Source organism: Dama dama, chromosome 13, assembly GCF_033118175.1.
Source record: "Dama dama isolate Ldn47 chromosome 13, ASM3311817v1, whole genome shotgun sequence".
Lineage (NCBI taxonomy): Eukaryota > Metazoa > Chordata > Mammalia > Artiodactyla > Cervidae > Dama > Dama dama.
The window spans coordinates 41,850,828-41,862,573 of NC_083693.1; the positions used below are offsets into that span (position 1 = coordinate 41,850,828).

Sequence of the window (11,746 nt, forward strand, 5' to 3'; positions counted from 1 at the left end):
GTATTGTTATTTTCTCATGTTGAGGGGCAGGAGTCGTCTCCCGAGCCGGATCTGAACCGCGCTACTGTCTACTGACGGCTCTTTCCCTTCCTTCTATTTCTTGCTCCACAATGGCCGCTGCAATCCAAGGGACCAGAGAACCGTGGGGAAGCGGCGCCGAAATAGTTTGTCCTCAGCGCGCCGCCGTAGCCCGCCGGTGGCTGCGTGAGGCCCTCTTTCCGCCAAGGCGCGAGCGCCGCAGTGGGCGGACCCTCATGCTCCGCCCACCGTGCGTCGGTGCGTGAGTCCGGCCCCCACGAGCTCCCGAGCGGTCGTGGGCTCACACCCGGCTTCTCTTCAGCCTTAACCTGTGCGCCGCCATCGCCGTCATGCTAGGCGCCGCTGTCCGCCGCTGCTCTGTAGCTGCAGCCGCAGTCGCCCGGGCCAGCCCTCGAGGCCTCCTGCACCCCACTGCGGCCCCCGGTCCCGCCGCCGGTAAGGCTCCCGCCTGCCGCTGTCCGCGCCCGCGTGTCCTTGCGGTGACCTGGGCCCCCGCCGCCACGCGATGGCAGGCTCTTCCAGAGGCCTAGCTCCTGTCTTGCGGGCCGGCGGCCGAACCTGGTGACCGCTAGCTGTTCTCGCCGTCGCCTCGAGTTGTGGAGGACTCGAGGGCGCGCCCCCGGGACCCCCCTCGGCGCGACTTCCTGGTGCGGGCACCGCCGACCGATCAAATGTGGACCTGCTGTGGGCGCCAAGGAGGGGGCGCAGCGCACCTCCCGCGCCCACCGGACCCCTTCGGTCCCCAGGCCGTGACCGTGCCCCGGCGCTGACCCTGCGGCCACCTGACTAGGAGTGGCCACCGCCGGCCTGCAGCGCTTCGGCGAAGGTGACATTGAGCTCAGGATAGGGGCGGGGGTGATCCCTCCGGGGTCCCCGGCCCCGCCGCCTCTAGCGTCTTCCAAGAACACGTTATACTTCCGTGTGCGACAGTTATAGTCTTTTCATCAGACCTATCTCGGTTAGCGTTTTGTGGTAACTTAACCAGACCACTCTGGTATTTTTAGAGACTGCTGTGCCACGTTCTAATTCTTTCGCTTTTACGATAGATCGACGTGTGTAGTTATTTCCTGAGGCCTGGAAGAGGGACTGACTTGATAGATCTTATGATAAGACTCTGATTTAGAAAATTGTATATCACAAACCCAGAAATAGGGGGTTCTGCAAATATGGGGAAGCTTTATGTTTTTGCTTCCGGTTAGAAGCCTGATTGCGGAGTATAAGATGTTCTGCTGATTCCTGTCTCTTGTTCTGCCTTCCGGTTATGTCTGTTCCTGGAGACTATGTGTCTAGCACTTTTAATTATTTTAACTGCACTTTGATTTTGGCCCATGATGGTAGTGTATGCTACATTATGAAATTTGGCCCCTAAGCAGGAATATTTAAGCATACGAACTCAAACTCTTGCTAAGGTTAGACAAAGTGATTTGTCTCCTAATCATTCTAGTCGCTCTCTTAAGCATAGTTCATATACAAAAAACTTTATTTTAGGTGTTGTCCCATAAACCTAAATATTTGCCGCAAGGAGGCAGTCATGGTTACATTCATGTCAACTACTTTCTAGCTGTGTGACCTTGGACATGTTAGTTAAACCCTAAGACTCAGTTGGCTAAGTCTAAAATTGGGATACTATTTAATAGTTGTGAGGTTTAAATGAGATAATGTCAACTCTCAGCACCTTTCCTGGTACAGATGCTTGAAACATATTTGCTTTATTTTTATAGTGCCTTTCATTTTTGCATATTAAAGGTGAGGTTTATTATCATTATGAGACTGAAGAGATTTCATGCAATTAAAAGTCAGAAAGGCTTAAGATTCTTGGATGAGGCTATCCAAGGTCTAATGAAAGAGCTCTGGAGGGGTTAACCTGGAGAGCTTCAAGTTTGCTGTAAATAAGTAGCAACCCAAACTTCCTATTTTGTCCCACTTTGAGCCTCCACCTACCTCCAGCTTGTAACAGAATTGTTTTCCAATAACTACTGAATTAGATAATTAAATATTTTGAATAATTGCTAGATTCTCCAGCCAACCCTTAAAATTAGAGTCCTCACCCCTATTCCTTACCCTGATAGGCTATGAAAAGGTGGGAGGAGTTTCTGCTTTCTCTTTCTTGGTGGAGGGCTAAATTTAAGTAGCATTTTTTATTACCTTCCAGCCTTTTCTGCACCACTCCCACATTTATAGATTTCCAGCCTTTGGGCCCCTAGACCTTGTACTTCTGTATAGCTGTCTTTGAGCTTGTCTATGTACCCTTTACATTAGTCAGTTCTTTCCATTGTGCCTTAGAATCACCACCACCAAAATGCCTGTTCTTTGAGCTTTGTCGGAGCTGTTTAGTTACTGAAGGGAATTAATGAGCCACTTAATTTTTCTAAATATGTTTGCTTAAAAAAAAAAAAAAAACAACTTGCTTAACGGAATGCCAAAAAGCAGTGTTAGAAACAGATTTTTAGACTGTAGCCCTAGAAATGTCCCAGTTTTTTTACAGATGCTTCCCTTTTTCTACTCTGGAACCTTTATATAAAAACACCAAGTAGTTGTTTTCCAAAATAGTTTACCATATAAGCCTAAAACTGGGTGGAAATACTGTACATAGGGGTGGTGTGAGGGATATAATTTACCTAGAAATCAGAATGTTAAGCATGTCCATAACTAGAAGAATAGATCCTGCTTTACCTATGACTGGAATAAGGAATATAATGTAAACCATTGGGAGAGTGCATTTTCCTCAACCTGGGATCTGTGTGTGTTCCCAGTGCTTGCTTGGTTTTCTAAATAGCTGTCTCAGGTACTGTCTTTGTTTTTTAATACCAGTTTGTAATTTGGGACTCTCAGAGGGAAGGTAAACAAATCATTGAAGATGATCCATTGATCTCCCTGACTAGGATTTGCATTTGTTGGTCATCTTTTTCACACTTAGAAAACAAAACCACAGTCATCTAGTGAAATCCATGCCCAGCAGTGAGCAAAAGAAATTCGTTATCACGAAACAATTTACTGGATGATTGGGAAGGTACACTTAATAGTTGCCTCTAGGGAGAGAATTATACACTTCATTTTTCTTGAGTAAATACTTAGAAGTGGAATTACTGTGTTTGGTAGGTGTATATTTAACTTGATAAGGAACTGCTTAACAGTTTATACTTCATTTATATACTTGCACTTTATTCAGCTAAGGATAACTGTAGTTTTTGAAAAAGATGGTTTACAAATTTGGGGTGATGGTGGGCTGAAAGGTTGTTTTTGATATGGTGCTGCTGCTAAGTCGCGTCAGTCATGTCCAACTCTGTGCCACCCCGTAGACGGCAACTCACCAGGCTCCCCCGTCCCTGGGATTCTCCAGGCAAGAACACTGGAGTGGGTTGCCATTTCCTTCTCCAATGCATGAAAGTGAAAAGTGAAAGTGAAGTCCCTCAGTCCTGTCTGACTCTTAGTGACCCCATGGACTGCAGCCCACCAGGCTCCTCCGTTCATGGGATTTTCCAGGCAAGAGAACTGGAGTCGGGTGCCATTGCCTTCTCCCTTTTGATATGTTAAGCCTTTAAAATAACTAGAAATTAATACCAAGCTCTTAGAATTAGAGGTGCAATTTGAAGAATGTTTGATTTCTGTGAATTATGATTTCTATAAATAGAAGATCAATTAAGACACTTCTAGATAAGGATTAATTTAAAGCTACATTGAGTACATACCTACAAGGTTACTAAGCCCTAGGCAAAACTTTAACGTGGCTTTCATTTTTTATTATCATACTCTGCTAAGGTAGTGGTATCTGCATTTTACAGATAAGGAATATAAAACCTGAGTTAATTAACAACAAGAGAGTGAAGAGCCTAGAAGTATCTGACCACTAGGCTCTACTGCCTCCTAAAACCCAAAGGTAAAAATTCCTTCTCCCACCTCCTGCCCCATTCAGAGGCTATTCAGAAGGAATTTAGATTTCTTAACTCCCAATTCACTGTCCAGTTACAAGTAGAAACTGAAAATGAAAGTCTTTTCATATGGTACTGAAAAGGGTATATTGATTGGGAGCAGACTGCTAAGGGTGTCCTGTTTTCTTGATAGTGTTATGTTTAAAAATCTCACTTCTTAGAAATCTAATAAAACTTTTTTTCATTGAGTGTAAGTGAACTTTTTTTTTTTTTTTAATCATTAGCTGTGCTGGGTCTTCATTGCTTCTAGTGGTCTTTTTCTAGTTGTGTGAGTGGGGACTATTCTTCACTTGTGGTGCATGTGCTTATCATTGTGGTGACTTTTTAAATTATGAAAATATATGTTAGAAATTTGCTTAATAACTAGAATGGAGGGAATTCCCTGGCAGTCCAGTGGTTAGGGCTCTGTGATTCCACTGAAGGGGGCACAGGTTCCTCCCTGATCTGGAAACTAAGACCCCACATGCCACATGGCACAGCCAAAAAAACAGACTGGACATCGTTTTACTTACTTCTTGGCCGTGCAGCTTAAGGGATCTTAGTTCCCCAGTCAGGGCTTGAACCCAGGCCCTGGGCAGTTGAAGCACAAAGCATTGGACCACCAAGGCATTCCCAAGAATGAACGTTATTTTAAATTAGGAATTAATGCTGTTTATCATAATACTGTATAAAGAAAATTTCTCTTTCCAAAGATAACCACTGTTAACAGTTACACACCAGCATTACACATAAGTGAGAAAAGCATAAACATACATCTGTGGTACTTTTTGTTTTACTTTTCTGTGCTTGATAATTTTTGTGTGTGTGTGTGGCTGCGCTGGGTCTTAGTTGCAGTATGCAGGATCTTCATTACAGCATGCGGGTTCTTGGTTGAGGCAAGTGGGATCTAGTTCCCTGACCAGGGATCAAACCCAGGCCCCCTGCACTGGGAGCTCAGAGCCTTAACCACTGGACCACCGAGGAAGTCCCTCTGTGCTTAGTTTTTTAAGATTTTTTTTCAAATCAGTACATAAGATTTGTTTCATTTGACCTGGTGAATAATTTTTCTACCATGACATGCATAGCTGATTCAACACCTAAGGCATTGAGTGAATGTAATACCACTGAACTGTACATTTAGAAATGGTTAAGATAGTAGACTTTGTGTTGTGTGTATTTTAAGATACACCCAAAAAAGGAAAAAACCAGTCAAGTCCTACATCTGTACATTGAAGTTACTGTTCTTCTTCCCCTGTAGCTGTCCACTCACTTCGCTGCTACTCCCATGGGTCACATGAGACAGACGAGGAGTTTGATGCTCGCTGGGTGACATACTTCAATAAGCCAGATATTGATGCTTGGGAGTTGCGTAAAGGTAATTGGAACACGGGCATATGTGTCTATTCTAATACAGAATTATGAACTGCTGTGCAGTCTTCCACTACTCTGTTAAGAGTAACTACAGTTAACCCTTGAAAAACTTGGAGGTTAAGGACATTGATGCCCACTTGCACATAGAAAATCCATATACAACTTTACAGTTGGCCCTCCTGATCCACAGTTCTGTCCAAGGTTCATATACGGATTCAGATCATGTAGTATTTATGAAAAAAATATGTGTGTAAGTGGACACATAGAGTTCAAACCCATGTTCGAGGTCAGCTGTATTTTGAAAACATGTATCATGTAGACTGGGTATTGTCATGCATCTTGCAATTGGGAAAGTTTATAGTTTCCAGAGTAAGTGTTTCCTGTAAAGCAGGGTTTTGAAGGAGGCACGATTGATGTTTTGGGCCAGACAGTTCTTGGTTGCAGGGGCTGTCCTTTGCATTGTAGGATGTTTAGCAGCATCCTTGGTTTCTACCCACTAGATGCTGAAACCCTCACAAACCCCCCATTGTGACAACCAGAAATGTCTCCTGAGGGAATCATCCCTGCTATAGAGATAGGCCAAGGTGAGCAAGATTTAGCAATTGTGTAGCTCTTAATAAATAGATAATTTGTGTAAGTAGTCATTTGGTTTTCTTCCCCTCTTGGTAATAGTTTGGGATTTTTGTTATTTTTATTCTCGGTTATGATTTATCTGTCTTGCCCTGAGTAAGTGTCCTGTCAGAGTAAGCTAGAACTTGTTTATCCTAAATTTGTAAATGTGCATTTAACATGAGTAAGTAGCATTAATAATAACCAAGTTAGTAGACTGATAGATAATTTTAAGTGTAGGCAGTTTATCTCAGATGAAGAATTCATTCTCTGACTGTATTCTAGCATTGCAGTCACTGGTGTCCTTTGTATTAATATTTTAAAATTAATAAAAGCCAGAAACCTAAGTCCTTCATACTTCTCCAGAGGTATGTAATGACTCCATTTTGCTGCAACTAGGGAAATTCTTATTGGATAATCTTCAGTAGAAGTAATGAAAAGAACAGTTTTGCATTCCCATTAAGAGAATCTTAAATTTTATGATGTGTCATTTTGTGCAGAGCCAAAAGTAATCATGCCCAGTATTTTCTGGTTGAATGTTTATGACTCTGAACTAATGGTTCTCTATATCGCCTTAAAGTCCTCATTTGGGCTTCATTACTTTCTCCTTAAGCATTTCCCTGGTTGTTTTTAAATTATTTTTTCAGTCAGATCTATTTTAAAGCAGTCAAAGTACATACATTGTACTAAGAGCTAAAGATGTGAGTTGAAAATGACCGTCCTGTTCGAAAAGAAGCCAGCTAATTTTGAAAATAGTGTTTGCATTTAAGATCACTTTCAAGGTTTTTATTTTTTTGGTTATACTACATGGCTTGTAGGATCTTTGTTCTCCAATCAAGAATCAAACCCAGGCCCTGGCAGTGGAAATGCCAAGTTCTAACCATTGGACCACCAGGGAATTCCCAGTTATCTCATTTTAGAGACGATAGAGGCCTAGGGACTTACTTGGTGGTCCAGTGGTTAAGACTCCACACTTCCACTGCAAGAGGCATAGGTTTGATCCATGGAAGGGAAGTTCTGCATGCCATATGGTAGAGCCAAAAAAAAAAGAATAGCGGATCAAACAGACAAGATCACATGTCTATGGTTCAATAAAAAAATATAGATAACTAAATTGTAGTTTAAGTGAGGATATTCCAGATTGATGTGACCCCTCTTTTTAATTTGACAGGGATGAACACACTTGTTGGCTATGACCTGGTTCCAGAACCCAAAATCATTGATGCTGCTTTGCGGGCATGCAGACGTTTAAATGATTTTGCTAGTGCAGTTCGCATCCTAGAGGTTGTTAAGGTCAGTGAAATAACAATGCTAAAGTTGTTCTGGAAGTAGGTGGACTATTGCTTAGGTATTAGCATATTCTGTATCTTTGAATTTGTTAAAATACCTGAAATTAGTTTTTATATAGTTAGAGGGAATGTACATTGTGGTTATATTCTCTTTGGAGAGTACTTGGAAGAATTTATTCCGGAATTTATTTTATTAGGATTTCAGCAATCCCATTTGAGAATTCATCTTAAGGAAATAATTAAGAATTGCAGTTTATCTTTGTGCTGCTTGTGATATGAAATTAAGTGTCTCCAGTGGCTTCTTAAAATGGGACTTCCCAGAGGAAAGTGAAAGTGAAGTCGCTCAGTCGTGTCTGACTCTTTGTGACCCCACAGACTGTAGCCTATCAGGCTCCATCCGTCCATGGGATTTTCCAGGCAAGAGTACTGGAGTGAGTTGCCATTTCCTTCTCCAGAGGATCTTCCCGACCCAGGGATCGAACCCGGGTCTACCCGCATTGTAGGCAGACGCTTTACCGTCTGAGCCACCAGGGAAGCGTAAAGATATATACTTTCCTCTTATTTGATTATAGTTTTTAAATTTTTCTATAATGAACAACTTAATGCATTGAATTTTAAATAAGAATTTTATAACTTAAAAAATACACTTAAGGAGACCTAGAATTTGTTAGAAGAATAATATAATAACTTGACACTGTCTTAGTCGATTTGACCTTCTAATATTTGTCTCTGAAGAATGTTGTGACAATATAGGTGTAATTGTATATTATGGTAAGTATTCCTCAAAGCTCTCTTGCCTTGGAAATAAGTATTCTCTACGTGTAGCTCTCCATGAAAAGACTTTTATATTCTATAGAAAAGAAATGCAAGGTCTGTAAGAGGGAAAGTATGACAATACTTTATCTAAAATGGGTAAGATAATTAAGGGTTCTGTGGGCTATCAATCCATTCAGCACCAGTAGTTAATTCAGTTAGGTTCTCAAATTGAGGCAAATTAAGAAACTTTTTTCGTATTAACTTAATTATTCCTGTTGCCTGCTGGGCACATTTAATTGCCATCACAAAATTCTGTCATCACCACCTTCTTTTTCAGTAACTCAAGGCTTTAAAATGTTTTTTCCCCCTGGATTTAGTAGTCTTAGTCTCCAGGTGTCTTAACAGACTACCTTGAATAGTGCCTATGTAAGTTGCTCTCTCTTTTGAACGAATATGTTAATTTAAAAGTAGGTGACTTGTATTCTCTGCTACTAGCCTCTGCATATGACTGAAAGCATTTTCAGCTTCATTTTGTTGCTAGGGACAGCTTTTCGGAGCTAATTGTATTTTCTTTGCCATCAGGACAAAGCAGGACCTCATAAGGAAATCTACCCCTATGTCATCCAGGAACTTAGACCAACTTTGAATGAACTGGGAATCTCCACTCCAGAGGAACTGGGCCTTGACAAAGTGTAAACCCCATGGGTAAGGTATACCTGAATAAGGAGAGAAAGGATCCAGGGAGGGGTGAGTAAGTGGCATTACAGTATTCTCAGAGAAAGACCTTTTCATGGCTTTGTTAGAGGCTGTGAGCTTAGAGAGTACCTGTGATGATTAAAGAGCTAGAATTGTTGTTTCTAGTTGTTGTAATTGTTCTTTTATTGGTGTAAAGGCAAGTTAAAAAACCTTACTTTAAAATCTATATAATATAAAATATTTCAAGGGTAAAGAATAGCATAGGGAATAAATGTAACATACCCAAATTTTGAAATATTATTTTTGCCACATTTGCTTTAGTTTCTCCCTCTCCCCCAAGAAATGAGAGGTTTCACATAGAGTTGAAGCCCTCTCTGTGCCTTTTTCCTAATTCCAGCTCTTTAACCTCTCCTCAATTAAGGTAATCTACTACATACCAGGTATTCATCATGCATGCTTTTATACATCTTTATTTTTAATGGCAGGGTTTTATTAATTTGATGCTTCTGTTTTTGTATGCCCAAGTTGAAATATAATATTTAATATTCATTGATAATAAAAACCTGATATCTTGTGGAAAATTCAGACTAGGTAATGAAACCAGCCACAAGATTGCCAGGTAGTGAGCAGTATGCAGAAAATGCTTTGTAAAACAGAAAAAAATACATAAGTAATAACTCTTTATGTTTATTTTATTTAACAAACACATATAGTGTATATAACTCTTAATATGTGTGAGGTACTGTTTTATGTGCTTTATAAACTCATTTAATCCTCATGAACAGTCCTGTGAAGTACTTACTATTATTACACTTATTCCCATTTTACTATTTTACTGATGAGGAAAACGAGGCACCTTGTCCAAAGTCATACAACTAGTAGAGGAACCCACATTTAAACCATGGCAGTCTGGCTCCAGAGTCCATTGTTTTTACTATGCCACACAGCCTTTGTATGCATTGCAGTACTAAAGCATTTACTAAGGCCATAGTCTTATTTCTCAGAGGTGAATAATGAGGCTTAAATAGAAGGTTTGCTTCCTAAGAGTAAGAAGAAGATTATTTTTAAAAGGTGGGACTAAGCTGTCTTACAAAAGTTTCAATAAAGGTGGACCCAAAATTATTTAAAGAGCTAGTATCAGATCCTCCCAAGATAAAGAACCAGTGAGCATGGTTAGGATACCATTAGTGAACACCTAATTTCACACCTGATTTCACACTCTAAAAATCTTAAACTCAAAGAATACCTACATTCAATTTTCCTACCACAAACTGAGCAGAAAATGCCTGAGGTTTTGAATTCAATTTTGAGATCTCTTTACAGCTTGCTTTGAAAGAAGAGTCTTAATTTTATCTTTGTCCATCTCTGTATCACCACCATCTCTTCTTCCCCCCTGAAGCCAGATAGCAAGTCTTTGTGAAATGTGAAAAGGCTTTCATTTATCAAGTGTTATTCCAAGGAGTCCAGAAGATCTTTGTTATATAGGATATTTTCTAGCTGCAGGAACACTGTATTTCTTTTACTTAAAAATTCTTAAGAGAGCAGCTCCCCAGTACTTTTCTGATTAGAAAAGAATACTACCTCAATAATTACCAGGTGGATAACAACAAAAAAAGCCAAACAGCTAATATCTGGTGTGTTGATTTCAGGCAGGATTAAGAAAGAGCAGAAGAGACTACATAGAGATTTCCTTGGGCTGTTGCTCTAGAGGTTATTTTTAGTAAGATTTCTGTCTTTATTTCCCAGCTAATTTTTCATATTTTCTTTTACAGATGGGCTTCCCAAGGACTTACTGATAATGCTACTTGATTGTAAACAGTCACCTGGAAATACTGATGATAACATATTACCTTATTCGAACAAGTTTTCCTTTGTTGAGTACCAAACCATGTAATGTAACTTGGACTTTAATAAAAGGGAAATGAGTTTGAACTGAAATTAGGTATTTCATGTGTTTGCATTGAAAGGCAAGGGGGGGAGAACTACTGTAGGGTCATTGGTTTCACTGTTTGGTTGCAACATTATGTGCTAAGAGAACTGCTTCAGTTCTCTGGAAACCATCCAGCATGAGTCAGCTACATTCACATATTTGGGTAAAATTAGCTAAATTTTTTTTTTTTAAGTAATTTTATATAGAATTTTTAAAAAATTATTTATTTGGGTGTGCAAGGCCTTTGTTGCTGCCTGCGGGGTTTCTCTAGTTGCAGCAAGCAGAGGCTTTTCTCTTGTTGTGGAGCTCAGGCTTTAGGAGCTCCGGCGTTAGGTGCTCCAGCCTTGGGCGCTCAGGCCGTAGGAGCTCAGGCCTTAGTAGTTGCAGCATGCTGGCTCAGTGGTTGTGGTGCATGGGCTTAACTGCCCCGCACAGTGTGGGGTCGTCCCAGACCAGGGGTTGAACCTGTGGCCTCTGCCCTGGCAGGTAGATTCTTAACCACTGAACCACCACGGAAGTCCAGTGTAGAATTTTCTTGTTGACAGGGCGAGCAAGTATTCTGGGCTTAGAGGGTTGGTTGTCTGTGGGTACAGACCAAATTGTGTGCCTTCCCAAGAATGGGTGAAATAAAGTTTTTAAAGTAGTCACTGAGATAATCTTTAGGATGTGCTCTGTAGAAGCCAGCCCCTTAGTGCTTCTCGTCTTCCCTACCTGTTCTTCCCTAGCAGTACAGTATTAGCCTTGGACATCAAAGAATTTGCTGTGGTAGATTTGGAGGCTTTCTGCTTAAAGAGCTGAGTAAATGGGTTTACTTCTTGAGAATACAATACACAAGCCTGTCTTACTTTGTTGTTGTTTAGTCACTGAGTCGTGTCTGACTCTGCGACACCATGGACTGTAGTTCACCAGGCTCCTCTGTCCATGGGATTTCCTAGGCCAGAATACTGGAGTGGGTTGCCATCGCCTTCTCCAGGGGATCTTCTGACCCAGGGATCAAACCTGAGTGTCCTGCATTGGCAGGCAGATTCTTTATCACTGAACCACCAGGGAAGCTTTGTCTTACTTTAGATGCCCCATAATACTGGAAGCCAGCTGCTGGATAAAGAGGTTCTAGATTTGAGCGACTTTTAGTACAGCCAGTTTGACTG

General features: G+C 41.0%; 1 protein-coding gene across 2 annotated transcripts; it reads left to right on the forward strand.

Moving 5' to 3' along the window:
• The first annotated feature begins 274 nt into the window (after positions 1-274).
• Positions 275-10,606, forward strand: LOC133067925 (cytochrome c oxidase subunit 5A, mitochondrial). 2 transcript variants are annotated; one of them, XR_009695433.1, is made up of 5 exons: positions 275-474; positions 5,206-5,322; positions 7,099-7,220; positions 8,555-8,719; positions 10,441-10,606. XR_009695433.1 is itself a non-coding variant. In XM_061158983.1 (5 exons), exons 1-4 carry the CDS (start codon positions 369-371, stop codon positions 8,666-8,668), a joined length of 459 nt encoding a protein of 152 aa, XP_061014966.1. In that variant the 5' UTR covers positions 276-368; the 3' UTR covers positions 8,669-8,677; positions 10,441-10,606. The 2 variants fall into 2 exon arrangements, 1 of the variants encoding a protein (XP_061014966.1); XM_061158983.1 differs by having other exon boundaries at positions 276-474; positions 8,555-8,677.
• The last annotated feature ends 1,140 nt before the right edge of the window (positions 10,607-11,746 follow it).